Source organism: Kockiozyma suomiensis (assembly GCF_038497685.1).
Source record: "Kockiozyma suomiensis strain NRRL Y-17356 unplaced genomic scaffold V2V93scaffold_6, whole genome shotgun sequence".
In the NCBI taxonomy this organism is placed as follows: Eukaryota; Fungi; Ascomycota; class Lipomycetes; order Lipomycetales; family Lipomycetaceae; genus Kockiozyma; species Kockiozyma suomiensis.
In genome coordinates, this window is record NW_027117669.1 from 44,204 (window position 1) to 70,269 (window position 26,066).

The 26,066-nt window shown below is 43.6% G+C and overlaps 11 protein-coding genes across 11 annotated transcripts; 7 read left to right on the forward strand and 4 right to left on the reverse strand.

The window, feature by feature from the left end:
* The first annotated feature begins 8 nt into the window (after positions 1 to 8).
* Positions 9 to 801, forward strand: V2V93DRAFT_368367 (mitochondrial 54S ribosomal protein bL21m). Its single transcript, XM_066909778.1, has one exon. It carries the CDS (start codon positions 29 to 31, stop codon positions 608 to 610), a length of 582 nt encoding a protein of 193 aa, XP_066765963.1. The 5' UTR covers positions 9 to 28; the 3' UTR covers positions 611 to 801.
* V2V93DRAFT_368368 (uncharacterized protein) lies at positions 713 to 1,921 on the reverse strand. The gene is made up of 6 exons (XM_066909779.1): positions 1,758 to 1,921; positions 1,426 to 1,662; positions 1,306 to 1,344; positions 1,204 to 1,254; positions 1,000 to 1,139; positions 713 to 936 (listed from the first exon to the last, which is right to left on the reverse strand). The coding sequence occupies exons 1-6, from the start codon at positions 1,767 to 1,769 to the stop codon at positions 900 to 902; spliced, it is 516 nt and encodes a 171-aa protein (XP_066765964.1). The 5' UTR covers positions 1,770 to 1,921; the 3' UTR covers positions 713 to 899.
* Positions 1,922 to 2,701: 780 nt separating this feature from the next.
* On the forward strand, positions 2,702 to 4,472 carry V2V93DRAFT_368376 (cation efflux family-domain-containing protein). The gene is made up of 2 exons (XM_066909780.1): positions 2,702 to 3,166; positions 3,225 to 4,472. The coding sequence occupies exons 1-2, from the start codon at positions 2,786 to 2,788 to the stop codon at positions 4,272 to 4,274; spliced, it is 1,431 nt and encodes a 476-aa protein (XP_066765965.1). The 5' UTR covers positions 2,702 to 2,785; the 3' UTR covers positions 4,275 to 4,472.
* A 602-nt stretch (positions 4,473 to 5,074) lies between these two features.
* V2V93DRAFT_317951 (uncharacterized protein) lies at positions 5,075 to 6,398 on the reverse strand (the record flags this gene model as incomplete). Its single annotated transcript, XM_066907250.1, has 2 exons — positions 5,075 to 6,013; positions 6,072 to 6,398. Coding segments are annotated over 2 exons (1,266 nt in total), but the record flags the coding sequence as incomplete, so codon positions are not given.
* Positions 6,399 to 7,122: 724 nt separating this feature from the next.
* Positions 7,123 to 9,954, reverse strand: V2V93DRAFT_368379 (uncharacterized protein). The gene is made up of 7 exons (XM_066909781.1): positions 9,654 to 9,954; positions 9,292 to 9,598; positions 9,139 to 9,238; positions 8,984 to 9,087; positions 8,397 to 8,933; positions 8,267 to 8,342; positions 7,123 to 8,211 (listed from the first exon to the last, which is right to left on the reverse strand). The coding sequence occupies exons 1-7, from the start codon at positions 9,721 to 9,723 to the stop codon at positions 7,522 to 7,524; spliced, it is 1,884 nt and encodes a 627-aa protein (XP_066765967.1). The 5' UTR covers positions 9,724 to 9,954; the 3' UTR covers positions 7,123 to 7,521.
* Positions 9,913 to 12,038, forward strand: V2V93DRAFT_345609 (kinase-like domain-containing protein). The gene is made up of 8 exons (XM_066907885.1): positions 9,913 to 10,117; positions 10,177 to 10,252; positions 10,302 to 10,353; positions 10,405 to 10,870; positions 10,926 to 10,972; positions 11,024 to 11,041; positions 11,097 to 11,494; positions 11,545 to 12,038. The coding sequence occupies exons 1-8, from the start codon at positions 10,007 to 10,009 to the stop codon at positions 11,919 to 11,921; spliced, it is 1,545 nt and encodes a 514-aa protein (XP_066765968.1). The 5' UTR covers positions 9,913 to 10,006; the 3' UTR covers positions 11,922 to 12,038.
* Positions 11,966 to 13,120, forward strand: V2V93DRAFT_368390 (uncharacterized protein). The gene is made up of 2 exons (XM_066909782.1): positions 11,966 to 12,319; positions 12,371 to 13,120. The coding sequence occupies exon 2, from the start codon at positions 12,407 to 12,409 to the stop codon at positions 13,055 to 13,057; it is 651 nt and encodes a 216-aa protein (XP_066765969.1). The 5' UTR covers positions 11,966 to 12,319; positions 12,371 to 12,406; the 3' UTR covers positions 13,058 to 13,120.
* On the reverse strand, positions 13,082 to 14,395 carry V2V93DRAFT_368393 (ribosome recycling factor-domain-containing protein). The gene is made up of 3 exons (XM_066909783.1): positions 14,002 to 14,395; positions 13,567 to 13,930; positions 13,082 to 13,500 (listed from the first exon to the last, which is right to left on the reverse strand). The coding sequence occupies exons 1-3, from the start codon at positions 14,070 to 14,072 to the stop codon at positions 13,135 to 13,137; spliced, it is 801 nt and encodes a 266-aa protein (XP_066765970.1). The 5' UTR covers positions 14,073 to 14,395; the 3' UTR covers positions 13,082 to 13,134.
* An 868-nt stretch (positions 14,396 to 15,263) lies between these two features.
* Positions 15,264 to 17,721, forward strand: V2V93DRAFT_368399 (uncharacterized protein). The gene is made up of 3 exons (XM_066909784.1): positions 15,264 to 15,576; positions 15,649 to 17,087; positions 17,125 to 17,721. The coding sequence occupies exons 1-3, from the start codon at positions 15,396 to 15,398 to the stop codon at positions 17,272 to 17,274; spliced, it is 1,770 nt and encodes a 589-aa protein (XP_066765971.1). The 5' UTR covers positions 15,264 to 15,395; the 3' UTR covers positions 17,275 to 17,721.
* A 737-nt stretch (positions 17,722 to 18,458) lies between these two features.
* V2V93DRAFT_368402 (uncharacterized protein) lies at positions 18,459 to 19,954 on the forward strand. Its single transcript, XM_066909785.1, has one exon. The coding sequence runs from the start codon at positions 18,642 to 18,644 to the stop codon at positions 19,722 to 19,724; it is 1,083 nt and encodes a 360-aa protein (XP_066765972.1). The 5' UTR covers positions 18,459 to 18,641; the 3' UTR covers positions 19,725 to 19,954.
* Positions 19,955 to 25,050: 5,096 nt separating this feature from the next.
* On the forward strand, positions 25,051 to 25,682 carry V2V93DRAFT_214631 (uncharacterized protein). Its single transcript, XM_066907029.1, has one exon. The coding sequence runs from the start codon at positions 25,218 to 25,220 to the stop codon at positions 25,554 to 25,556; it is 339 nt and encodes a 112-aa protein (XP_066765973.1). The 5' UTR covers positions 25,051 to 25,217; the 3' UTR covers positions 25,557 to 25,682.
* Positions 25,683 to 26,066: the final 384 nt, after the last annotated feature.

The window sequence follows — 26,066 nt, forward strand, 5'->3', positions numbered from 1 at the left end:
CTGTTCTGCGACAACAAATAAGCAAGCAATGGCTGCCCCGTGGCGAAGTGTGCTCAATACTTTTTGTAGAACAGCATTTCAGAGGCCGGTCTTGAGCCAAAGCAGGGCTACTTTCTCGCGGTTCTCGTCTTCATCATCCTCGACGCCCTCCGTTTCCCTCCCTTCTCCTCTTACCTCTAGTTTTCCGGCAAAGAATACTACAATCGCTCAGCCAACAGCGGAACAATTAACTGCTGCATTCAAATCAAGCTCTCATCTTAATCATTCTTTGCAGACGCCTCTCTATGCGACTATCAGGATACACAAACATCAATTTCTCGTCTCGGTAGGCGACTCTGTCACTTTGCCGTTTCGCCTAAAGGACGTACAAGTTGGGGATGTTATTCGGCTCACACAAATCGAGACCCTTGGTTCTCGCAAGTTTACATGGAAGGGTAGCCCGTTTATTGACGACGAGCGATGTGTTGTACGTGCTAGAGTCGTTGAGCAAACTAAAGAGCCGATGAGAATCAAGATTCGTAAGAAACAGCGCACTAGACGGACGAAGCATATTATAAGTAAGCATGCGTATACTGTTCTTACTATTGCCGAAGTTGGATATAATGCTTGAGGAAGCTCTTCTGTAAATATTGATCTTATAATGTACATCAACTATTACTATATTTCACTACGCATATATCAAAATTTCGAAAGGCGCTTTAACGACGAGTTTGATAATGAAACGTAAAGCTTTTATGTCAATTGATATCAATACTGTACAAAGAAAATGATAACTCCAAAACAAAGAGACAAATAAAAGAAGAGTGCACATATTAAATCTTAAAACCATGATGCCATATATCAACGCAAATAATAATCAAAAACACAAATTTTTTCAGAGATTTCTCATAATATACAGTCTATAATACACCCAAATAATCTTCCTTAATGCTTCCGCTACACGAAATGAATTGTGTTAGTGTCAGTCAAAAAAAATTGAAGTGATGTTTCAGTACGTACATGGCAAACATCTCACCAACATCAACTCGCGTTCCCACAATTTTCAGACGCACATGGCTACCTCTCTCGATTGTTTGATCATCAGAAACGTAAGCGGGCGGTGAGCTATTTGGGTCGAAACGCATGTCGGATGGTATTAACTGCAAGAAGGGGAGGGGTCAGGTCAGTCTCTTTCGCACGTTTCAAACAGTAAAAGAGTCATACCTTTGTTGAAACAAAAACGCTTAGAGGACCCACATCGGCAAAAAATCCAATCTTGTAACAGTCAGCTTAATCCTGCGGTTATAAAAAGCGCTCGATACATACATTGTTGACACTTGTCACAACGGCATCTACGACCTCTCCCTGTAATTGATGGTTAACATTCAAATATGTTCATCCAAATATGTTGTAAACACGCAACAAAACACAGCAATATAAACGTACTTTGAAAGGCTTCCAAACAATAGCTCTGTATTTGACTTCGAATTCAGCGCCTCCGTTACCGGGAATCACGCGGCCACGGTCGACATCGATGCGCATGCCGTCCATCACGTAAATGATATATCCATATTCTCCCGAACAAGTGCCTTCCACGTCCTGCAACAACTTTGACCGTAGATACGTGTGCATAGACGGCCCGAAATAGGACGGATGCAGTGTTATGCTCAGCGACAAGTCCTTCTGTGGTTTTTTCAGTTAACAACGACCGGCTCAATATATCTCCAGATAGTGCGCGGACACTGACGGCGACAAAAATAACAGGAATAAGAACATACAAGGAAAAACATAGATATATTACTTAACGAGAGAGCAAGGGATCGAAAGGATGGGGCGAAGGGACCGGATCCTCTGGTGCATTAGAGGACTGAGGTTCGATGTGTGTGGTAGAGTTCTCGCATATCCGTCTTAGTGTTTGAGCTTTGTGGAGTTTATATGCGATTAGTTTCTGATATTGATGATTTTACGACTGCTGAAATTTCTACAAGCCTATTATACTTATACAAAATATTATATATATGTACATATGCAAATTAAGGGTGATACCATTGACTGAATCTGGGGCGTTAGATGATGCGAATAGTAGCATAGAGCACTATCTCTATTTACAGAGCCAGTAACACCATTTACAGTCTTCAATTTCGTAAAATCAAACACAATATAACTACGCATGGTTACTTAGTTTTATGAGTTCTGTAAATAATGGATGAAATTCTATGGCTGTTTTCTCAGAAATGGTTAGCAAGTCACTTCTTTAGTATTCAGCACTGGTTCAGATACTATGGCCACCTCTGCTTAGTAAAGTTCTTGAATATCGTTCAGGAATTCGATCGCTCATTCAAATCTTTCTGCGAGCAGCATTTCTTGCTGCTGCTTCAACTCTGACCGCCCTATTCGCCTCAATAGCCTTTTTTGTGCTGCTGCGTAGAAAGATTGGAATGAGAGACAGAATAACTGAAGTACAGTATAAAAGCTAGCACATACAGAGCTCTATATTAACCCAGATACTATCCTCCTTCAAACTCGTACTAAAAGTCTGCCACTTATATTCAGCATGATTCTTTTCACGAATCAATCTTCAAGACTAGAAGCAGAAGCAAGATGAAACCTAATCTTATCAGATTTGCTAGTTTGACGATTTCGGCATAAAGCAACAAACATCTTTGGGGATGTGCGATGACGAAAGCGGTTTTCGCCGACCAATTTTGTGCTCAGTGATCCCCAGCAATATAAACCGCCGGTCTTCCGCTTCCCTCCCGTATTTTTTCATATTGCAATTTCTAAAGCCTATTAGCAAATTCGCAACATGTCTTCTCCGCGACCAGTGCGCCTGGTGTCGTTGAATCAGCACAATGGCACCTCGCAACCAGGAAATATTGCTACTCAACCGGCCGACTCATACATATCGCTCGCGGCTTCTCCCGCTATGATGCGTAGACCTTCGATGTTTGATTTTATTGTCGAAGAAGGCGGAACTTCTGCGCTATCCCCGGATTTAATTTCGTTTGCGATGGCGCCTCCGTCAAAGCTGCAGCGCATGGATTCGATTTCGCGGCTGACGAATTTGTTGGAGCGGAGGTCTCAGAATTTGATTGGCGATAGTAAGGCGCTGATGAACTGGAGTGAAGAAAAAGTCGACATTAGCAAGATCAAAAGTAGAAAACTTCGAAAATTTTACGAGAATCAGGTGTGTTTAACCTAGCACTTACAAATTGAAATGAAAGATAGGACTAACAAATCTGCAGAACGAGCTTATAGATAAATACAGTGAAATTGATCGACTTCTCGATTCAAAAATTCCGGCAAATGTTTTGCAAGTGTATGGCGATGAATCAATACACAGGCATTTGGAGGTTCCTGGCAACATCGAAGAAGAAGGTCTACCATTGCTTGGATACGACCCCGACCAAGACCGCACTGTTCGTTTAGCAATTTTGGTAAATTTTGTACTAAACGTCTTTTTGCTGGCTGGAAAAATTGCCGTCGCAGTACTTTCAAATTCGTTGTCGTTGATTGCATCCTTAATTGACTCTGCACTAGATTTCTTGTCCACAGTAATTATCTGGACGAGTGCAAAATTAATTCAGTCTGAAAATTCGAAACTAAAAGCCGCGTTCCCTGTTGGTCGATCACGTTTAGAGCCAATTGGTGTGTTGGTATTCTCGGTGATTATGATAGTGTCATTCATTCAAGTATTTATTGAGGCAATCGGTCGGCTATACGCAGGGCAGGAAGCTGTTTCACTTGGTGTCTCGACACTAGTTATCATGCTACTGACCATTATAACCAAGCTTGCGGCCTGGCTTTGGTGCCGTAGCGTGGACTCGTCTTCCGTACGAGCGCTTGCCCAAGATGCAGTAACTGATGTTATTTTCAACATATTTTCAATTCTTTTTCCGCTTTTCGCCGCACTGTTCCATTTACCCTGGCTTGATTCTGTGGGCGCGATGTTTCTCTCAGCATACGTTATCTTCACATGGTCGCAAACCGCAATGGGTCATATCACGCATTTGACTGGCGCGACTGCTGATCCACTCGATCGGCAAGTTATTTTGTATCTCTGCATGCGATTCGCAGATTGCATTCAACAGATAACTTCTCTGAACGCATATTATTCTGGTGACCGGCTTAACGTCGAAGTAGACGTCATGGTGCGTGAAAAGATGAGTTTACGAGATAGTCATGATGTTGGTGAAAGTTTACAGTATGCTCTTGAAACGTTACCGATTGTGGAGAGAGCTTTTGTGCATATTGATTATCGGAACGACAATTTTGCTGGGCACTTACCGAGATAAGCAATCTATCCCCATTTTATTTCTTGATTATTTTACAATATGGTTTGGTGTTGGTGTAATTGATCTTGTAATTGTGACATCCGTATAAAGAAACTGAGGCATCGTCTTTGGAGATCCCATGTATTAATACTGCAGATTAATTGACAATTTAATAATAGAGTCACAAAAATGGCAAATAATCTAAAATCATTTAATTACTTAACAGCCAAAAATGTTCTGACTAGAAATTTGCAATCACTATACACCAAAAACTAACACAAAGAACAAAAAGAACAAACAAATCTAACAATAAAATAAGACAATAAATACAGAACCAAATTAAACCGTACTAAACTCCAGCAACCAATTTTCATTCCCATATCTTGTCAACCCAATGTCCTGACCACCTCTCTTTTGAAAGAACTTTTAACCTATGCAGATAAAATAGATCACTGGCCGATAAACCAATATTAAAAGCATTAAACAGATACCAAATTATTTCCTTGACGAGAATTGCCAGAGGGATGATGTCGCTGTAAAATATCATCTCTAGCTGACAAATCCTGGCATATCCTCGTCGCGCTATTTTCGATATCATTGATATTAGCCAATGCAGCAAGTTGTCGTGCGCGACGGATTTCCGCACGGTGAACGTCGTACATCGTCGGCTCGGTCTGCCGTCGTGGTTGTTGCCACTGCGAGAAAGTGTTCATAACATCGTCATCATCATCATTATCATCGCTGGACGCCTCTGATCGATTGTCGAGGTCAGATGCCGATGAGTTGTCTCGCAAAGATAATTCGGCGTTGAGGACTGCATCAGCTATTTCTGGTGTCGTGACTTCAACAGGAATTTTCAGTGAGAGAGAACCGACTCCGGAAAGCACGACAGTGACACTTGCTTCGTATTGCCGACCAACAAGACAAGACCAGAAATTTGGCACTAATGTGCGGTTTTGCGGGGATTGAAGAGTAAGCGTCTTGTTGAACGTATAATGACCTGCACTCTCTTGTGTCCATTGAGAGGCAAATGAGGTTGGGAATACAGTTGAATTGATTACATATGATTCGCAATATACTCCTAATCGCGGATCAGTTGCTTGCGAGTTTGGGACGGGTAGATATGTCATTGAGATTGTGCTTGAATAAGTATATACTCTGAGTTTGACAGAAACGGACTCGACGCGCGGTGGCTCTGACTTTGTGCTGTGAGGAGAGTAGGAAACGGCAAGAAGTAATGGAGCTGCAGAATTTTGTTGCAGATAGATGAATGGATTAAGAATACTTGCTTCAAGAGTAACCTTCCCGGGCGGGGCACGACGGAGCAAACTTCTTTCCAGAGTCTTTGAAGTGCGATAAAATCGCGTAAACCCCCCTGATTCTGAATAAGAAACTTCTTGGTCTTGAAAATGATGGTGTGGGAGGGTACTGATATTGGGTTCGTAGGCTGCAACAACGGTGATATTACTCGAATGCTGGAACGGCATAGTGCGGCGGTTATCAGCCTTGAGATGCAACACTTTTGCATGGACTTGATAAGTGATACGAGCCATGTCAGGTGCGCAGTCGTCATGTGTAAAAGTTGAGCCTTTGCCGAGAGAAGAAGGGAGCTTTCTGTGACAGTCAATATATTCGCATTCTGTTTCAAGCAGATGTTCGGGTAATATGAAGGAGAAGTAGAACGAGTATGTAGTGTTCGCACGCAAGATACGAGGGGATGGATAATCTTCTTCGTCAATAGGACATGACATTTTCAAAAACTTCCAATGTGGTAAGTACAGATAATTGACTATAAACTGTTATAAACTGAGAACATACGGTATTTCGGACGCTGATGCGGTTGCCGATGCCACCGCGGTCATTCCACGTGCGTGCGGTCCCTTCGAGTGTGACAATTAAAGTAGTGAATGGCGTGTCATGCTTAGGGGTAATAATAACACTTCCCGAGACACCGTCGCCGGGCTTGTAGGCTTCCTTTTTGTCTTCAATAATGACGACGATTGGGTTTGTGGGGTTTCGGTGGAGACGACTGATGAGATTTGAGGGAGAGGAATAGGACAAGGAGGAGGAAAAGCGCTGCCGAGAAAATGAAAAGGGTGAAAAAGAACCAGAAGAGAAAGAAGAGGAGGAGGAGTGGGTGGATATAGACAGAGCGGTGGAAGCGCGTCGTGGTATGGCTGGCATCGCGACGAGCGAGCCGGCTGAAGCATGGCTGAAGTCTGAGCCGGCGCTAGAAGTGGAGCTCACGCTGAGGCGCTGCATGAAAAAAATAAACCAGGCGGATTTATCAAAGATAACGAGTAACTGAGGAAGGATAAAGGAGACATTGTAGATATTTAACTGTTGGTGGGAGGAGCAATCGAAGTGAGTCAGAAACTGTCACCGCGTAGAGAAGCTGTTAGCGCGCACAGGCCGCAACCTAGTTGCGTACGCATTCAACCGAGAAGCTCCGCAGAATTATACTGGACTGCTAGCAACTAGAGAAAAATTACAATTCACGTTACGTCAGTCGTCTTTGTAAACGTGCTTTTCTGGTGAGGACAGCGCAGCACAGAGCTGCGAGTTTATATGCGATACAAAAGTCGCGACGCGATCGCAGTATGCAGTTGTGAAGCTTTTGATCTCCGCACCAATCTGCAATACTCAATTGATAAAACTAGCAATTTATCAAAGAGCAACATAAACAGAGAGCGTTCTCAGATATGAGATAGAGCTCCAGTGGGCCATGGCAAAGAAGAGGTATGGAAGCGACGTGTAAACAATAATTCCCCAATTAGTACAAATTGAACTCTATTTGTTTTTTGCTGAATGGAATGGTACCTAGAAAAAAGGCATCATGAAATGCTGAACTGTAGAATATGAATGAGGATGGGGACTCTATAAACGAGCAATATATTTATTCACAAGTGTTTTACAGTGCTGATATTCTGAGAAAGCTGACTGCATCCGTTCACTCTGTGAGACTACTGAATCTGGCAGCTTTGTAGCGACTGTCGCTTTATGGCACTGTCTTGCCTTAGTTTCCCGGTACCAGCTCATGCTATCAAACTATTCACAGGCAATCGCTGAAAATGACGTGCGCACTCAGAAATATGAGTAATGCGAAGTAGAGACCATTTCATATTTGTTCAAAATGTCCGCGGACATTTCATTTGTTAGAAAATTCAAAGCTTGGACCAAACACATCTTAAAACTTTATAAAAAAATTAATGAGTCTTAACTGTCCGCGCGGACTCTTATCAGCTATTCCATGTCATCATATCCATAATCAATCTGTCTTCACAGCAGTATAGATCTTGCTCACAAACCAATATGAACCCAGAAATCCCACTGTGCCCGTGCACAGCCCATACACCACACAAGCAATCAACGAATAACTGAAAAACAGTAGGCCGGATACAAAGCCAGTCATATTCAGTTTAGTCAGATAATACCACACTGAATACAAAAATATCCAAAAGGCAGACCCGGTCCCAACAGAGAACGACCGCCACCACCAATTGTAGTCTTCGGCACTTAATTGCACATACGTCGTCACTATTGAAATCTCAACCACCGTCACCATCTCAATCACATAAGTCAGTCCCAGGAATCCATACAAATAGTAATACCCCGTCTTGTCTTGCCACACCGACTTCAGAATAAATAGTAACTCGATCAAAATCACCGCAAAGGCAACAAACCCGCCAAACGCAACCGAAAACCACAGGCTCATATACCACGGTCTTTCCGGAATTTGTCGCGCAATCTGTTTCACCCGTACCGGCGGCTCAATCGTCGGCCTTTTGAAACCCCACCATCCTCCGATTACAACAAGCGGCATCAATATCAGCAACCACATGCTAATCAATCCAATTAGTGTGCCAAACGGAATCGCTGATGATGAGGATTGTGCCCATGAGAAGAAATTTAGCACAAATATAAAACCAAACAGTACGCCTGGAACCAGACTCGCAGTCTATCATATGTTAGTCGGCTATTCATTCACATTCAGTATAAATATTAATTCCTACCCTCAAAGCATTCTTTAGCCATTTGACTCCTTTGAATGACTTGTACAGTCGCGAGCTAAAATACCCTGAAAATACCCTGCAAAGAATTAGCACATTTTCATGCCTGCGGAGAAAAATAAAATAATCGTACCCAGCAAATACAAACAGTACCAGTGCCAGCGTAAGAAATCCACCACGATAACTTGGACTCAAAAATCCAAAAGTGGCAAATCCAAGTACCGCAAGAGCCATCACAAACATCTGCACGCCAGCACCTACTAACGACGCCAAAACGCCCTTATGGACAGGAGGTCTAAACACGTCTCCGTGCACAAGTTTCCATCCACTCACGTCCTCCGATATGTTCTTGTCGTCTTCGCCGTGTAGATCTTGATTGTATGTTTGGATATCACGCGATAACGTGCGAACCATGATTATAGCCACTAAAGCCGTCAGAAGCGACAGGATCACGAGAGAGTTGATTACTGCCAACCAGTGAATACTATCAGACTCTGTATTGTTAAGGAAATATAAATCCCAACGGTTGGAATACTCAATATCGAGATCTTCCTTAAAGTAGACTGAGTATGAGTATGTGATCTCCATCGTGTCTTTTGACGAATCAAGCCCTAGTTTTTTTCCGTCAGATTTAATCTTGCGGCGACAGCCGGCCGAGTCAGCAGCAATCCTATTCAAGTCAGTATAAATCGTATTAGCGGTTCCATGCTAGATACATACGATTTTGGATAGACCTCAAACGCCACAATTTGCTTTCGTGAAGGGTCCTTGACGTCTGGACGATATCGCACGATCATCGTTACATGGTTGTTGATATAAGCCACCTAACTTGTCAGTATCATTTTTCCATCCAACGCAATAGAAGAGAGTCATACATCGTTTTCATACGAGCCTAATTTGAATCCGGCAGCGTAATATTTGTGTGTTTTGTCAACTGATACGAATGATGTTGCTCCAGGCAGATTATCCATGATCCTACTATCAGTTAGCACACCCACCGTCATTCAACTCATTAAAAAAAAAATTACCACTCGACAACATAAGAATTCCGAATTAATGAAATCGCACGCTCAATATCGCTAGTATCGACTTTAACCGTACATAGAGTCGCGCACTCAGCTTCTTCACCCATATTCACAACATAGTCGGATCTTGCAATTCTATCTCCGCGAAGGATCTCTCCCAGATTTAATCCTACATGTGATATTTTCTCCAAAGGAGGGCATACAAACGGAAGATCGTAGTATGCGTAAGGGAGCTGGGTAGAATCTGATGTTACTTTGTTTACCATCAATGGGATAGGCTCTCCATCGGCGTATGACTTTGATGACCATGCTGCAAAAAGTATTGTTAGATGACGGTGAGCACTGCTGTCATATCCTGAACATACATGTAAAGTCAATGGCTTGGACGACGCCCAGCGATACCGTCAGCGCTCCGAAAACTGAGTAAAGCTTCATGCTGCTCAGTGTAGTGCGCTCACAGCCCAGAAATATTCGCAACAGACAAATAGCAGTGCAAAACCCAAGAAAAAATTCCAAGAAGAGTGAGTTTTAGAGATAGCAAGAAACTAAGGCGAGTCCGGTGGCATGGGTGCGTTGGGATTATTTCGAGTAGCGGCGATCTTTCTTCCTGTTATGCGGCTCGCTACTGACGCGTTTTCCTCCTCATCCACTTTATCATTTGAATTTAGGACATTTTATTTAAGATTAGTATCTTGCAGCATATATCGATATTCTTGTAATGATTCGGGCGAGGCGAAATCACTCGAGGCACGCGCTCGCAAGTATCATCAACATTAACTCGCAGCCGTCTCAGCAGTCGACGCAATTGCTAATGGCAGTTGCTGAACTGGTATTTCTCCCGCTGTCTTATCATTATCTCGCGCTAGAAGTACCAAATTAATCAAAAAGCCTTATCAAAACTCATCGGTATCTGGCTCTGAGCCTATTGCTACGTTATTAATGCGTACGCCGAACGATCAGAAAGGTAACACGCGCGTTTAGCTTTTGGATAATGGTGTCTTACAGATAAGCAGTCATTTACATTACTGGTGACCGCGACTTTAGTTTTGGTCGCAAATCAACCTGGCAAGTCTCATTCGTAGGTAAGATATACTTGCACTAACAATTTCCGCATAGTGACGAGGTCGTTGCGCATGACGCGGTAAGTAGCGTACATTTCACAGTCTACACCGTTAAATTTGACGACGAGAGCACACCACTTGTGTACTGCTGGGACAAAAGTCGCAATGGTACGTTTCACAACCGACGACTTATAGGTCGTGACAAACGCGTACTTTTGTCCGACGGCGACGAGTTGGAAGTACGGCATGCCTGTTCATTTACAGTTCACCAGCGCGGACAGAAAATAATGGAGACCCACGAGCTTGTAGATGCTGTTCTCGATGAAGACAGGCGCGATATTGAGCCATATGAGATTTCGTCGCGCGCTTTAGGGCATGGTACTTTCGGTCGTGTGTTGCTAGCGACTGAGCGCGGCGCAGGCGGGCGACAGGTTGCGTGTAAGGTCATTGATACAAAGGGAAATTCGCTGAGGATGGTCAAAGCCAAGACAGAAGTTGCTATTTTGCAAAGACTGCGTCATGTATGCTTGTCATTGTGTGTGCGATTTGGTGATAATGAAAGCTGATCTAAAGTAGCCTAACGTCGTGGCTGTTCATGACGCGTTTGTGATTCGCAATCGAATGTTTGTAAATCTTTTTATTGGTGATTGCAATGCACTGACTAAGTACACTAGATACATTTTTGAAGATCTGTCGGAAATCCTTTGGTCTTGATTATGATCCTCTTACTAACTTTTTTCTTATTAGAATCACCGGTGGCGACCTCTTCAGTTACCTTTCTGACGGCGAGCACATGTCCTCTGTCCCCGAAGCAGAAGCCCTCCTAATCGTTTTTCAGATCCTTAAAGCACTCGAATACCTACACAGCAACAATATAACTCATCGGGATCTGAAACTTGACAATATACTCCGTGTTTCCCAGCATCCGGGCTCCCGTATCTTATTAATTGACTTTGGTATCTCAAAGTATTATGTGAGAGATCGATCTCGACGTATGACTACCGTTGCTGGAACGCCAGAGTACGCGGCTCCAGAGATTGGGTTTGCTGCGTCGAATACATTTGCGGGTGCCGCGAAACGAAGTGGATATGATATGAAATGCGATTTATGGAGTCTGGGAGTCATTCTACATATTCTGCTATCTGGTATATGGAAACTTCGATTGTTCAAAGCTTATAATGCTAATTGTGATTAGGAATATCGCCGTTTTACGACCCTTCCCAAAATAGCAGGAAGATGGCTTTAAAAGCCCAAACATGCGCATTAGACTTCTCAAATTCGTGCTGGGCATCGGTCAGTCCACATGGTAATCTTCCTCTTCCATCTTTTGTTTTCCTAGCAGATATACTAAATTCTCGCAAAATAGCCAAGAGTCTAGTTCGCAGGCTTTTATCAGTAGACCCACGCATTCGCTACGACGTATCCGAATGTTTCGCTCACCCGTGGGTTTCTTCACAGCGCGCACTTCTTGAGGATATTTATGAACGCAAGATTATTAATGGGTGGGTTCCGCCTTCTGAGCAACGGCAGATATTAAGCGCAAGTCAAAGTGCTGCTTTCTTTTGTATCTGAGCATGCTCAAGTTTTTGCTATTGTCTTTTTTGCTGTTGTTTTGCTGTAGCTAACTGCTAATTAAAATTAAATTTAACCAAAAGCAAAGTAGAGAGATTCCCTTTGTCTTGTGCGCTCATATTTTAAATATTTAGACATATTGCGAATTCCATTTTCGCGCTAATAAAGGGGTTTTTTTTGATAGTTTATAGCACGCACATTTTATTGCGCGTTGAGAAAAATCAAAAAGGCGTGATTAGTTCAAAACAATCTTAAATCGAACTAGATCAACTTTTATGATTCAGATCACTTGGCGATTTTTTTTTAAATTTTGCATGCCCTTTTTTTTTTTTTCATTTCATACGGAAGCAGTTCCGCGAGGTTACTTGCAAATTATTATGTAATCACAAAAATCTCACGTGCGTCCCGCGGCTTAACATTTTTTTCTTTTCTAAAATCTGAAAGGACAGATCGCAAGCCAAGAAGATAGCTATAAGAAGGGCACGATGACGACGAATATCTGGCTGGCTGCCGCAGACAATAATATTCATGCGGTTGAAGCGCTATTATTAACCGGCACACACACAGCCAATGATAAAGATCCACACGGATATACAGCGCTACATGCGGCGGCATCATATACACACATAAAATTGCTAAGACTATTAATCGAGCGAGGTGGTGACGTTGATATTCGTGATGAAGACGGCGAGACACCGTTATTTGTTGTTGAGAAAGTTGAAGCTGCGAAAGTTCTGGTTGAGGAGCTGGGCGCCGATTGGCAGGTGAGGAATACGGAAGGGGAGACTGCGAGGGAGAAGATGGAGCGAGAGATTGAGGAGGATGGGGAGCCTTACGAGGACATAGTTGCTTATTTGAAGCTATTAGAAGAGGGGGGGAAGGCAGAGAATGATATGCTTGCAAATATACAGAAAGAGCTCGAGACGATACCGGAAGGCATGTCAGTCTCGATTCAAAGAGTTCCCGAGGAAGCTGAAGACGAGGCAGCGAGCGAGCGGAGGCGGCGGATCGAAGAGGCCCTGCAATCAGATAATCCTGAAGAAGGTGTAAGCAAGCTTGTTGAGGAAGCAGTGCGGTTACAGCTTGGCGAACAGAGAGAAGAGTCCGAACCCGCTGCCAAGCGGAGGGAGCATTAACTCTGAATATATTATATAGAGATGTACGATAATATAGATGCTTTATTGACAAATTCTAGTAAACAGACTTTTATACATCAACCCTTCATAACGGTCGCGACTGCCGCATCCGCCAGCTTTTGAATTTTCGCAGCATACTCCTTATTAAGAGCCTCAACTTTTGTCTGAATAGTTTTGACTACATCTTTACTATATGATGCCTGCTGCATCATCCGAATACTATCCATCGCACGTTCACGCTCACTTGACAATGTAGAAAATTTCCCTCCGGTTCCTGTACGCGCGTCTAGTGCTGCCTCTTTAATTGCCGTCGCAGTCGCTTTGCGCGTCTCGGCTGTTGCTGCTGGTATTGGAATTAAAAGATTCTGGCGGTTTGCTGAGTCAATTATCGGGTTCATATTGAGTGATGCAGATATTATTGCTTTCTGAACGTCAGATACCATCTATAGTTATAGAAAATCGAGTTAGCTATACTCTGCCTCCATATTTCAACACAAAAAGCTCCTCACGTCGGGATCATAAACCGAAACAAGAATTTGCCGACCTCCACGTGTAGTCACTTGAGCAATTTCATCCAGCTGATATTTCTCTTTATGAGCCGTGACTCTCAACCGATTAAGCACGCTCAAATCTGCTTTTCCCAGACGTAACTCTTGTACTCGTTTGCCAAACCTCTCGACCACATTCTCGGCTGCGGTCTTGAATTCGGAAGGTTCGTATATCGGAACAAGAACATCGCCTTCTTGAGGAGTTGATTTTTTCGAGTTTTTAATCTTATTAAATTCAGATACCGCTTCTCTGCCGACTTTTATTCTGGTTTGTTTGGCAGATACCTGCTTTTTAGCGACGGCTAAAGTTGTTGAGAAAAAGCGACTATTCTTCAATTAGATATTTGTACTCTGATATTTGTACTTGATTAACAAAAATTAGTAAGAGATTCTCACATTGGTGCAGTAGTCTTATAAAGCATGCGCACGCCAAACGCTGGCCGCACAAATAAAGACCGCACAATCATTACTGCTTAGTATTGACAAATCGTAAGTTGCAGAGTAAAAAATTACGCATCTGAGAGAGAAAGGCGTTTGTATATGTCACGTGAGTTTATGACTTTTTCGTTCACTTTTTGAATATTAGGCGATCGTTGACGCAATTAACTACGGACAGATGTAAAAAAAATTCACGCTGAAAAGTCGATTTCGGCTGTTACTGAGTTGGCGTGTGTGGAAAAACAGGAGAATTGGCGGCGAAGGTTAGCTGATCGACGCGTGGCGATATTTCGACTGAGAATTTATAAACGTCAATTTCTTCTTGCTCGGCCTTTTTCCTTGCTTGTTCTGTAGTCTTTTTAATTTTAATACATAATGAATCAACTTCATCAAGCATTCCGAACTTCAATCCGTCGAGCATTCGAGCGCAAGCCGCAGTCGTCGTCATTTAGTAATTACAATCAACAAATACTAAATACCCTTCCTCCGATCGAGATCACGATAGCAGGGTATGTTACTTATTTTTGGAAACGGCAATATGAACTGAAAAAGAGATTAAACTTATGAAATAGAATGCTTTCCGTTGTGCGATTATTTGTCCGATGCGAAGTACATGGCTCGATAGCTTCTGCGGCATATGACTATTATTACTTTGGCAAGGTTCCAGCTCGGGAGTTGTTGATAAAGATGCAGATATTAAATGACGATTAGAAGATTAATGAGAGTATGGACTATAGATTATAGATAGAGCATAGGTATAGAGCAAAATATACAGGGGCAAGGTCGTTGGATTGAGATACAGGATATGGAATAAGCGAATATATGAATGAGCACAGTACAGTAACAAATATTTCTCTGGTCTTTTAGTTGAAAAGATTGAGAATAAAAGTCGAGCAATCGAACTGACCTATAAGAAGATGAATTAGTGCGCAAATTAACAAATCAGAAAGATACAAAGATACAAAAACCTATGAGAAACAATCATCGAGAAAGACGGTGCAAGTTCGATTCAATGTAGACAACTCATATTAAGTGAACAAGCACGCGCAAAAAATAAGTTGCATATTTTATCCCAATAGAACAAACCAGAGTTAAATGAATATTACTTTCATAAAAAAAATGCGAGTTATAAACTAATTTAAGAGAGGAAAGGCTGTGCTCGGTCAGATTATTAACATATGCGCGCGCCGCACACTTAGTTTGCTTCGACAAGACGCCATAGCATCTTTCTTCAATCTCTTGGTTAGAAAAGTTTTACGCCCAATTCATTTGCATCGTCATTGTTCTAAAATTTCTCATTATCAGAACATATTGTTTCTATCCTTTTAAGATTGGTAGCTATATAATTGACGATGAGTATATCACGAGTATCTTCATTATCCTCGCGTGTTTCACGACAAGTACCTCGATGTCGGGCACTACATACTAGTCGCGTCCTATTCAAAGAGCAAAACCAGGAAGAGGAATGGGATATACAGTCCATTGACACAGACGCATTTCTGAGAGAAGTTCCATTCAAACTTCGCGCATTACGTACGTTTGATACCTTTTTTTGTAAAATCGCTCGAGGGGCATTGAAGAAAAAGTATATCTAATTGAAAACAGCATTTTTATATCCGTGGACCCCTTCCCCTCCTGAATTCCCACCTTACCGACAAATAACAGGACTCCCGATGAGATTACCGGATGGTAATGTCGAAATAACTCCAACCTATACGCGCACAGTCCCAGGCTACGATGAACAGACGGGTAATTTCCTAACGCGCTGGTTGACTCGCTTGTCGTACAATTACTTTCAGGTCGTGTCGCATTTCGAAATGGCGCAAAGTCTTGCGCCGAAGAATATGTATGAGGCAATGCTGAAAAAGAATAAAAAAGTGTCGCCGTTTGTGGTGTTCAAGAGTACGATTTCGGGAGAAGACGTCGCGAATCCGAGTCGCGAGGCAGTGTATGAGCGGTTCCCTGCCGCGCTGAGTCCGCTTGTTGAGAGCGATCTGGGGTTACCGGATGATGGACAGCCTAAAGAAGATACTATAATAGGTCGATTGAATTATTTACTGCATGAATCGCCTAGACCACCAGTGTCGACGATTATACCGTTTATGAAGAGCCTGGTTGCCACCGAAGACGTGCGCGACGCGCGATTCGAGAATCTCGATACTATGCGGGAGTACCTATCCTACGAATTTCTGCGTGGAGCGGCATTAGCTGCGCGCGAGTTTGTTGTGGATCAAGTGCGACGCGAAGTGCAATCAGTTGGCAACTCATCTACCTTTGTAATACGGCGGCAGCTAGTTGACGACGGGGTAGTTACTGAGAGATTTGCTAAACTGCTAGATGATTTTCTGGCTGCAGAGTCGGAAGGTAGTGCGGGGACAGAGGAGTATCAGGAAGGATGGCAGATGTGGCTGGATTGGGATGTCAAGCATGCGGAGACAAAGGTGTCGCTGATTGACGTATCGATGCGGATTGGCGACAGTGAGCAGTCATTGGACGGTCTACGCTACGGACGCACGCCATTGGAAAAGTTCCAGACGCAGAAAGAACTAGATGACGAGAAGAAGGAGCAAGGCGGGATGTTCAAGGCGATGATGCGATCAGCGGCAGCGTTTGAGGGCAGGATGGGCATAGCGAAGAACGCGTTCATGCTTCCACGGCTGGTTATAGAGAAGCCGTTTGATGGGCAAGCGCCGATCGGGGTGCAATACACGGTGGACGTGCTGATCGAAGCCCCAGTGGCGGTGGGAGTGGAACAAGACGAGAGGCGTGAGCTGCGGGTGTTGGGAGGGATTACCGGTGGGGACGAGGACGGGTACGTGATGCGGCGCGCGGTGGTTAGTTTTGACTCCCAGTTTTTTCCTCTACGCGAGGACGACATTAGGATATACGAGAGGAGAAGGGCGAGACTGAATGAGGCGCTAGAGAAAGATGTGGATGAGGAGGAGAAGGAGACGCGGGTGCCGTGGATGACCAAGTCGTATTTGACGCCTAACTTGCTGATGCAGGATCCGAATGAGATAGAGTGGAGAGTGAGTAGTTTTCCCGTTTGTTCACTTTTCTTTGATTTCCATGACGAGAGAGGGGAAAAAAAAAAAAAAAAAAAAAAGAGAGAGGGTCATGTGGGGAGATAGAATGAAAGCTAACACAAAAGGTATACAGATTTCGGACATCAACTACTTAGCCCTCGTGATGAGTTTTCAAGAGGCGAGGGGTCAGAAGGTGTTGAATTAAGATTGAGACTAAGAGTGGATATCGGAGTGCGATAAAGAGAGTAAACTGTAAATAGCGAGAAAGAGAACGTGAAGACTAAAAAGCTTAGCGTGGGATGTGGCGCGGGAAAGATCTGCTGATGAAAGAGGAGGAGCAATACGAGCACGAGGAGTAGCAGCAGTTTGAGTATATATATACGAATGGAAACCCGCGACTCGGACGGGATCTCATTCTACTGTTATTAATTTTTCGTATTATTCTCTTATTTTATTGTTCTATTACTATTTCATGCTCTTTAGTGCTCTTAGACAAACACCAATATAGAACAGACCGAAGCACTCATAATATGCATAAGGTTTAGGACGACATTGACAGCGGCGGAAAAGCGGTAAAAATGGCGTGGTTTTTAACATTCGCGTGCATGCACTTGCTGACTCTGGCTCTCTGTTCGAGTTGACTGGTCTTGTCTGTCCTTGTCTGTGTTCTTTTCAATTAATCATGAACTTTGGAGTGAGAAACTAATAGAGAACCCACCACGTTCTATCGCAGTCTACCAGTCTATTACTCTGCTACAGCACCGTATATTGCCTCGGAGACGGCCGGGTGGGCGCAGATCTGCGTCAACCTCAAGATAAGGTTCGTAGGCGAAAAGTATAATTTACGCTCAATTCGGCCTGTCGGAGCCCTCGTCAGAAAAGCCAGAAAACCCAAAAAACTCAGAAAACCAGCCTCTGCCAATCATTGTTCTTCAGATCCTTCTTTTGTTTCCTTTTTCCCCCGATTTACTTTTTGTACTGTGGCAACCCACTACTGCACCCATCGCTCCATTCTCGTGTACTTCCCTGCTCGCGGCCTGCTGATCAGCAGCGCAGGGTCCTTCCTAATGCTCTATTATCTATTCTCTCTATTCTTGCCTCGCTGCTTGCTACCTGATTGAATTGATGTCATACAGTATTATATACTTGATTGTTCGAGTATATCTACCCTTGTAGACTCGTTTGGTGTATCGCAGACTGCCCTTTCTGTCCACATCCACGCTGCCACACTCGACTCGCGTCGATAAGCGACGGTGGGCTTCCGGCGTGGCGGTGCATTTTCTGCATTTAGTTTATGGCGGTGCATATGGTACTTTGTGGCTGATTGTGGCAATGAAAGTACGCGACGCGCCGCACGCTCAATAAAGTCGCATACTTATACAACTCTAGTCCTCCGCCTCTCTCCAAGCTGCCTCCAAAATCTTACTCTGCTACTGTTTATTGCTCTATTCCCTTCTTCTTTATACCTGTGCCATTCCACGCGCACTTGCCCCTCCCACGCACAGAAGCCTCCTCCCGCCCTAGAGCGGCACCCTCGCAACGGCCTCCACACTGTATCGCGCCCCGGCGCCAATGTCCGCATTCCCTGGGACTCCCCCTTCCGACCTGCCATCCCATGCTCACCACCGTCGTGGACCGTGGTCGGCAGCCGAGGACGGTCGTTTGCTTGCACTCATCAGTCATCATGGTCCCACGAACTGGGTCCGCATCGCGCAGCTCCTGGGATCGCGATCGGCCAAGCAGTGTCGCGAGCGCTATCATCAGAACCTGAAGCCATCGCTCAACCATGCACCAATCTCTCCTGAGGAAGGTCAGCTTATTGAGGCTCTCGTTGCGCAGCTTGGCAAGAAGTGGGCAGAAATCGCTAGACATCTCGCAGGACGGTCTGATAATGCCGTCAAGAATTGGTGGAATGGTGGCGCAAGTAGACGGCGTCGTGGTAATTCTCAAGACCGCGACGACTCCATCTCGAGCATGTCTCCTCAATCATCAATGCCTTCGGTTTCGGCCATGGCTGCCGCTCAGAGTCTCTCGCCAGAGATAGCTCTCGATCATGGCTATCACTCTACGCAGATGTCATACCAACCTATGCAGCCGTCTTCGCTGCAGTATGCAAACTACTCGGTATCGGCTCCGGCCTCGACTGATGATGCGGATTTCTATCGTTCGTACTCGCGCTCTATTCAGCAGCAGCAACAGCAGCAACAGCAGCAACAGTATGCTATGTATGCTCCGCAGTCTGCTCCAGTATACTCTTCGTCTGCTCTCTCCTATCAACAGCAGCCGTCGTTGTACAATACATATGCGCAGCAAGTGTATCCGCAAATGGCTTACCAGCAGTACACAGCGCAAATGCCGCTGCAGTCTCCGCAGTCCCAGCAGTCTCAACAGCAGCCGCAGCCGATCGAGAATCAATTTAGAGTCTCTCTGTCGGGCCTGATTGATTCACCGCAGCAGCGCTCGTTCTCTGCGCAAGGTGAATACGCTTCACCGCGAGATCCAGCGACGGCGGCTGCCGCAGCTGCTGCACAGGCACAATATGAGGCATATGTCGCCTCTGTCCAACAGCGGATTGCTGCTGGAGAGGTGATTGATGAGGATGAACAGCAGCGGTTACGGGATCAGAGGATGAATATCAACCGGCTGCTGATGTAAGGTGTATTTTACTCTATATAGTATTAATATTTGTATGTTTGCTGTTTTCAGAAGAGGGAGCAGGTGGCGTTGTCTTGTTTTATAATGTGTTTTGAGCTGGTTTGGAACTTTTGATTGAAAGCGAAAAGGAAGTGAATTGTTCACTACAAGTTTGGTGTTCTGTGATTTGTAATTGTAATGTAATTGTATAAAGCAGAAGTGTAATAAATTCAGATGTTGATTTTATTCTATAATGTTGAACAAGAAAAGTCATAACTTGATCAGAGTGAGAGTAAGTAGATCATCAGCCGCCGACAATCTTCGTCTTTGCTAAGCCTTGCCCGGCCACACGCGGCGGTGCACAACTGGAGTACTATCGAATAGAGTTGTTTTTTTTCAAATACAAGGTTTGTTGGTTGATGCTAAAAAGTGGTGCCATTAATCAACCCACTTCTTCCTGGGCGCGGCCGTCATCCCTTTGCTAGCCCCGCCTACCTTGCTTCCTCACCGCAGCAATTGCAGAGCGGGACTAGACTATACCTTTCTTTATGCAACTAATCCTAATTGTTTTCTTCGCTGGCAGACTCCTCGCCGGCTGCTGGGGCCAAAGCAGAGTATACTAGCGCGGAATAGGCGCAAGATGCATGGTCTGTGCGTGACAGCTCGATGAAGAAGCAGATCAGACGAAACAAAAGATATCGCTGCTGCTTTCTTCTTTAGCTTCTATTTTTTCCGTGTTTGGTTATCGCTTTGCTGTTTGGATTGCAAATGATTGTTATATCTATATTTGTGGTTTTATCTTTATCTTTGTCTACGAGTTTTGTGGTAGAACAGATTGAATTTGTCGTCTGAGCTCTTGCTAATCCAGACTAAGCTGAGACTTTATCGTCTATCCTCTCAATATCGGTCGCGCGCTTCAAAGTACTAGATTGACACTTACTATCATTGCATTATATATTATCTTGGCTTATTTCTACTCTTCTTTCTGTATAGCTTTTATCTGCAATTTTTATTAGCTTTTAGTCTTCAATGTCTACTATCGCAAACTATTATATATAGATCAACAACCGGTCTTGCTAGAAACTGAAACCCTTGCTATAATTCAGTAATTCAAGCTCTTCAAATTAAACCGCATCCGTCTTGTCTTACGCTCAATCATGATGTTCCGTAGTGATAACGTACGCACGTTCGTAAAAGCCAGCAGTACCGAATGCCGTTTGACTTACATCGACTATTTTCTCTAGTCTTCTCCAGCGGCGCACACTGGTATGTGTAGTTAATTGCAACATGGTCCCTTTCAAGTATCAGCATGTCGTAAAAACATGGATCGAGCTGCTCCTTAGAATCTGACAGGATGAGCTAGCGTGTGTTTCCCTACTTTGTAGTATGCGCAATTCCGATTTTCAGTATGCTTCATTGCTGCTCTTAATATGTAAAAACCTCTCCAATCCCTTCTTTCTTTGCACTCTGCAAATAAAATCTTTTTCCTTCTCCCAAAGCTCCACAGGCGTACTCGACACCTCCTCGCTTGATTTGCTGCAAGCACAGACATATCTAAGCATCAATCACCCGAGACCTCGAATGAAAGCCGTTTGTATTACAAATAGATAAGTCTCAGTCAGACAGTCTTACACTCGACCAAGCGACGGTTATCAAAGCGACTGAGGTCTTTGACCCCAAACGCAAGACAAAAACATAGTTTGAAACTGAGACCGCCGCTTCCACCAGAAACAAGGTCACTGTAATAAGCTTATTATGGATTAAATTATATAGACAGCCTATAGCACCCGCGGGACCGCGGAACCGGATCCTTTGGGTATGTCTGTAGTGCTGCTTCCTCATAATATCCTCCTTCAATGTCGTCGTCTCTTGTAATAAACTATACTTTACAAAGTCGATAAACGCCAAGAATGATAAAAAGAGAGCCTGTGTAAAGCGTTATCAAATCAAACTGCTTTTGTTTTTTTGCGCGGAGTCTAGTGATGAATTGCCCAGCGGACGAGCTGGATCCGGGAAGTATGTTTGTTGCTATAGATGGCGGAAGCCGTTGAAAAGGAGAGACGAGTATGCTTCCGGCGTGGCTTCCATGCTTTGATCGCACATGTGTCTTATCTCGTGTATAATCTTTGTTTTTCCCTCGTTTGCACGTTGGCCGAGATTACAATTGCGTTGGCTGCGATTTGTTCGGTGTGGTGCGAAGCGAGAGGCGGCCATGACTTGCCTTTCAATCTACGTCCACAACTTCAGTGTTTGTCGAAAATGACTGCTTGCGCCATCGATGTCATTTCATAAACAGCAGCGTAATTTTAATGACAAGTTTCTTCAATCAATAAATTATTTGGAAAACGAACATTATCCATCGGATGCGAGGTTCTGCTAATGCTTCTGCCCCTTCGCGGCTACCCGGTGGGAGTGGAACCAAGCACATAAAGTGGGTCTTGCCCGTTTTACCGACCAACAAATAGAACCCTGCTAGCCCTGGGCTGTATCGTACCGAGTCCTAAAACTATCAATTGAGTGTATATGAAATAAGGGAAAAGCTTGAATTGACAGAAATATAGCGAAAAATGCGATAAACAGAAATAGAGAGCGAAAGAGGTGGGCTGCGAATTTGTGCAGCTGTCAAAATAAAGGATTAGACTCAAATAGACGGGATAAATAAAAAGAAGACAATTGAGTAAGAATAGTACGAGAGAAGTGAGTAAAACTCTAAACCTACTTTCTGTAATTTAAACGCTAATCTGTTTAGTTGGATTTTAGACTTTAGATTGTAGTATTCTTGCCGAAGTAATGTAAGTTTAAAGAATTTATCTTACGACTGAAGATCGCGTAAAAAGCCAACCGTGATTGGTTCCCTGGAGAAGAAAAAAGGGAAAAAAATGCTTTTGTAACAACTGCAAACTAGTTCTGAATTATAAATAATTAATTGTACTAATCTCTGCGTATTTGCCACTGATATCGAAAGGCAGTCTACTTCGTAAAGAATTGAATGAGCACAGCCGAGTGTTGAGTTTTCGTTTACGCACCTCGGCGCCGTGCCACAGAGAAAAATGTACTAGCCACATATTGTGGCACGTCTGCCTAAGAGCGATACGCAAAGAATGGCGCGACGAGTCCTTATCCGGGTCCATTCTGAGTGCTTTTTTTCTTTCTAAGTTCTGTTATTCGTGGCGTATATTTTGGACGTGCTGAGCGCATGAATATAGCTCATCATATCGTCAAGGGGGCATGCGACTTTGTGTTATTTGTGATACTGCTGAGAGCCGAATACTAGCGGGCAATGATGTCTTAAACACATCCGCAATCATACCCCTTCTCTTCTCAATCGTAACTGCTATGTCTTGCGCACAAGCGCTCTTCTATAGAACAGTCGAATGAAGGGATATACAAAAAGGGATGATGATGAGGTGCAGTATTGTAATGTATGCAGTAAGAAGCAAACGTCTTTCTGCGGCAGGTTCGTAGAGCACCCGTGTGCTGCTGATGCTGATCTATAATTTCTTACTAAGGTCTCATGATGCGTGTAACAATTGCAAAACAAATAAGCCCAGCCTGAAGAACATGAAACGATCAAAGGCAAATCTTACAGACAAATAATGCGCACAAGACACTAGCGGTGCCAATATTAGTGCTTAAATTAGCGATCGACACAAGCGACACGGATTGTCCATCGTAAGGACCCTGTGGCTTAAGACAATGCAAAACAAGCAATTATGATACAATTCTGGTGTGATACATAAATCTATGTGCTTTGGAAGAGACCGAAAGTTGAGGAGAGAAGTCTGTACTGACCGGATCGTCCGTCCGGACGTTGTTTATGTAGCCAGCCGGTGGCGCGCAAGGATCTCGAGTTTACTTTTTTTTTGGCCTTTCGCCCTTTTCTTTGCCTGCTTCGATTGTTCGGTTATGGTGAGACTTAGTATATAAATGTAATCGAAATCTATTCAGAAATAATACTTTTCCTACGGCAAAAGAAAAAAAAAATAGTATATTTAAAATCAATTTTTCAGTGGCATATGTTGCATTTCTCTGATCTTGTCTTGCACTTAAGGCTCAAAGATTTTGACTTAGATTACATTTGCAAATGCAGATCAATCAATGATCGAGCAGAATACATAAATTTCATTAAGAGAAAAAGAAAAGAGCAAGAGAGAATGAGATAAGTATCGGATATTCAAGCCGAATTCGGACCCACGATGTAAGATTAAACTACCAATGACGTATACACTGAGACGCTGAGACTAGGGAAATTGCAGATTCGGTGTCTACGACGCCCAGATTAGAAAATAAACTGACATATAGATGGGCCAGTCAATCAAATGGAAGGGGCGATCGGAATTCATCGCTGACGTCAGTTTTATACCAATCAGTACCCTGGAAACGGCTCTTGACGGACGGTGATGCACCGCAGATCAGATTTGGATATCCACGGCTCAGGAGACATTTGATAATTGTTTGCTTTTCATCTTTGGATGTGTGGTTTTAGCACTATCTGGGTAAATACTTCAAATAATAGACAATGATTTTAGCGTTTACAGATATTAATCAAAACTTAGGCGACCGATGAGAAATCTTTTGTCAACCTAAAAATCGGACTGAGACCTCCATTGCCGCCTCCGCTTGTGTAGGGCCTGCATATGGGCATGTACTATGTGTGTATTGAATACATATACCAGCTGGATATGCTTTGTGAGAACCAATTATGAACTAAAAAATGCATCGCGCTTATCTTATCTTCACATAAGGCATATATATGCGTATAAGCAGCGCATAATCAGCCACCCAAATCCCCTCCCGCGCCAGCCTTCAACACTTGTTATCGCATCCACAGCACATCCGTAGTCACTCCAGTACTTTGTGGCAGACTAGAGTATGCGCCGATCGCATAGGAGCGAGCGGAAGTAGCGACACTCCGGGATATGACGTATAGCACTAACGTAGACATAGGACAGGCGAAGGTGAGCTATGAGCCGAGAACGGTCGCTTCACTAAAGCTGGGACCGCCCGCCGATTCTGATCATTTCTGTATGCACCCCAGCGTCAGAATCTACTCCTTGCATCATTGGTTGATTGCTAAGGGTACGTGGGTGTAGACGCTCGCCGCCACGATTGCGGGTACGCGAGCCGGGCTGTGGTGGCTCTGCGTCGAACTTGGTGGAGGCGATGCAGAACGCGATGGGCGATGATGCTACGGCGGTGCGGTAGACTCGAGTTGACCGAGAAAGGAGGCTTTTGGGTATGTATATTGACAGATTCATTACTCTGCTGCAACAGGATTACAGCAGTAATTCACCGTAGTATTAAAACCGTATCCATTCAACAGTGTAAACGGCAAACTGATTCGTGGCAAGGATAACTGCCACCCGAATTCCAGCACTAATCTGAAGAATAACTAGCCTTACAATTATTAGCCCATATGCTGCTAACTGCTATTGCCGCTACCGCCGCAGCATTTCACCGCTATGTACACCTCTCTGCATCTGACCTTACTGAGCTATCTGACTGCACTGGAGCATGTCAGATAGCTATTGCATATTTGTTGACAGAATTGCTATTGAACCCGACAAAGACTGCTATTTGGCTGTTCGCTTTCAGAGATATTCGCCGTACTCGGTCAAACACCGACTCTGCTCGGCTCTCTACCGCCTTAATTTGCTTTTTTTCCTTTTACTAGCTTTCTTTTTTTTAAACTCTGTCCTTTCTTTTTTTCGCATACTTTCTGCGCTTGTTTATCGAAAAAGGGCTTCCGCCTCTTTTTATTTCCGTCTCGCTCTGTTCTTTTGTGCACGACTTTGTCTTCATTATATTATGCAACGATTTCTAGGCTTCGACGTTCACGTGTTTAGATCTTGAATGATTCCATCACTCGTGGCAGCTTCTGGCGCTGTTCATTTTTTTTTTTTTTATAGATATCTAGAGCATCTTCAGAGCTTTACTTTCTCGTTTTTTTTAAATCATTTCTGTAGCTGACGTATGATGAACAATGAATCTCAAGTCAGACATTGTCTCTCCAGTCCCTCTAGATAATGACAGGAGAGTCGTTCTTAACTCAAATCAGTGATCATTCTTTCGGCAATCTAGATTTTTTTTTTATTTAGATTGAATTAACAGCATAAAATAGCTCTTGGCTTGTCTTTGTAAACTAGGTCAATGCTCTCTCGCCTTTCTGCGAAATAAAAAAATAATGATTCGGCATTCAAGAAAAGATGGATACTAAAATATTTTAGATAGTAAAATTTTTTATTTTTTATTTTTTTCCTCAGATAAGACACCCGGTGATAAGTATATGAGATTATTTGTATGAGGCAGTTACTACTCATCTGAAAGTATTTTGCGGTTTTCTCTCTAAATCTCAACAGAAAT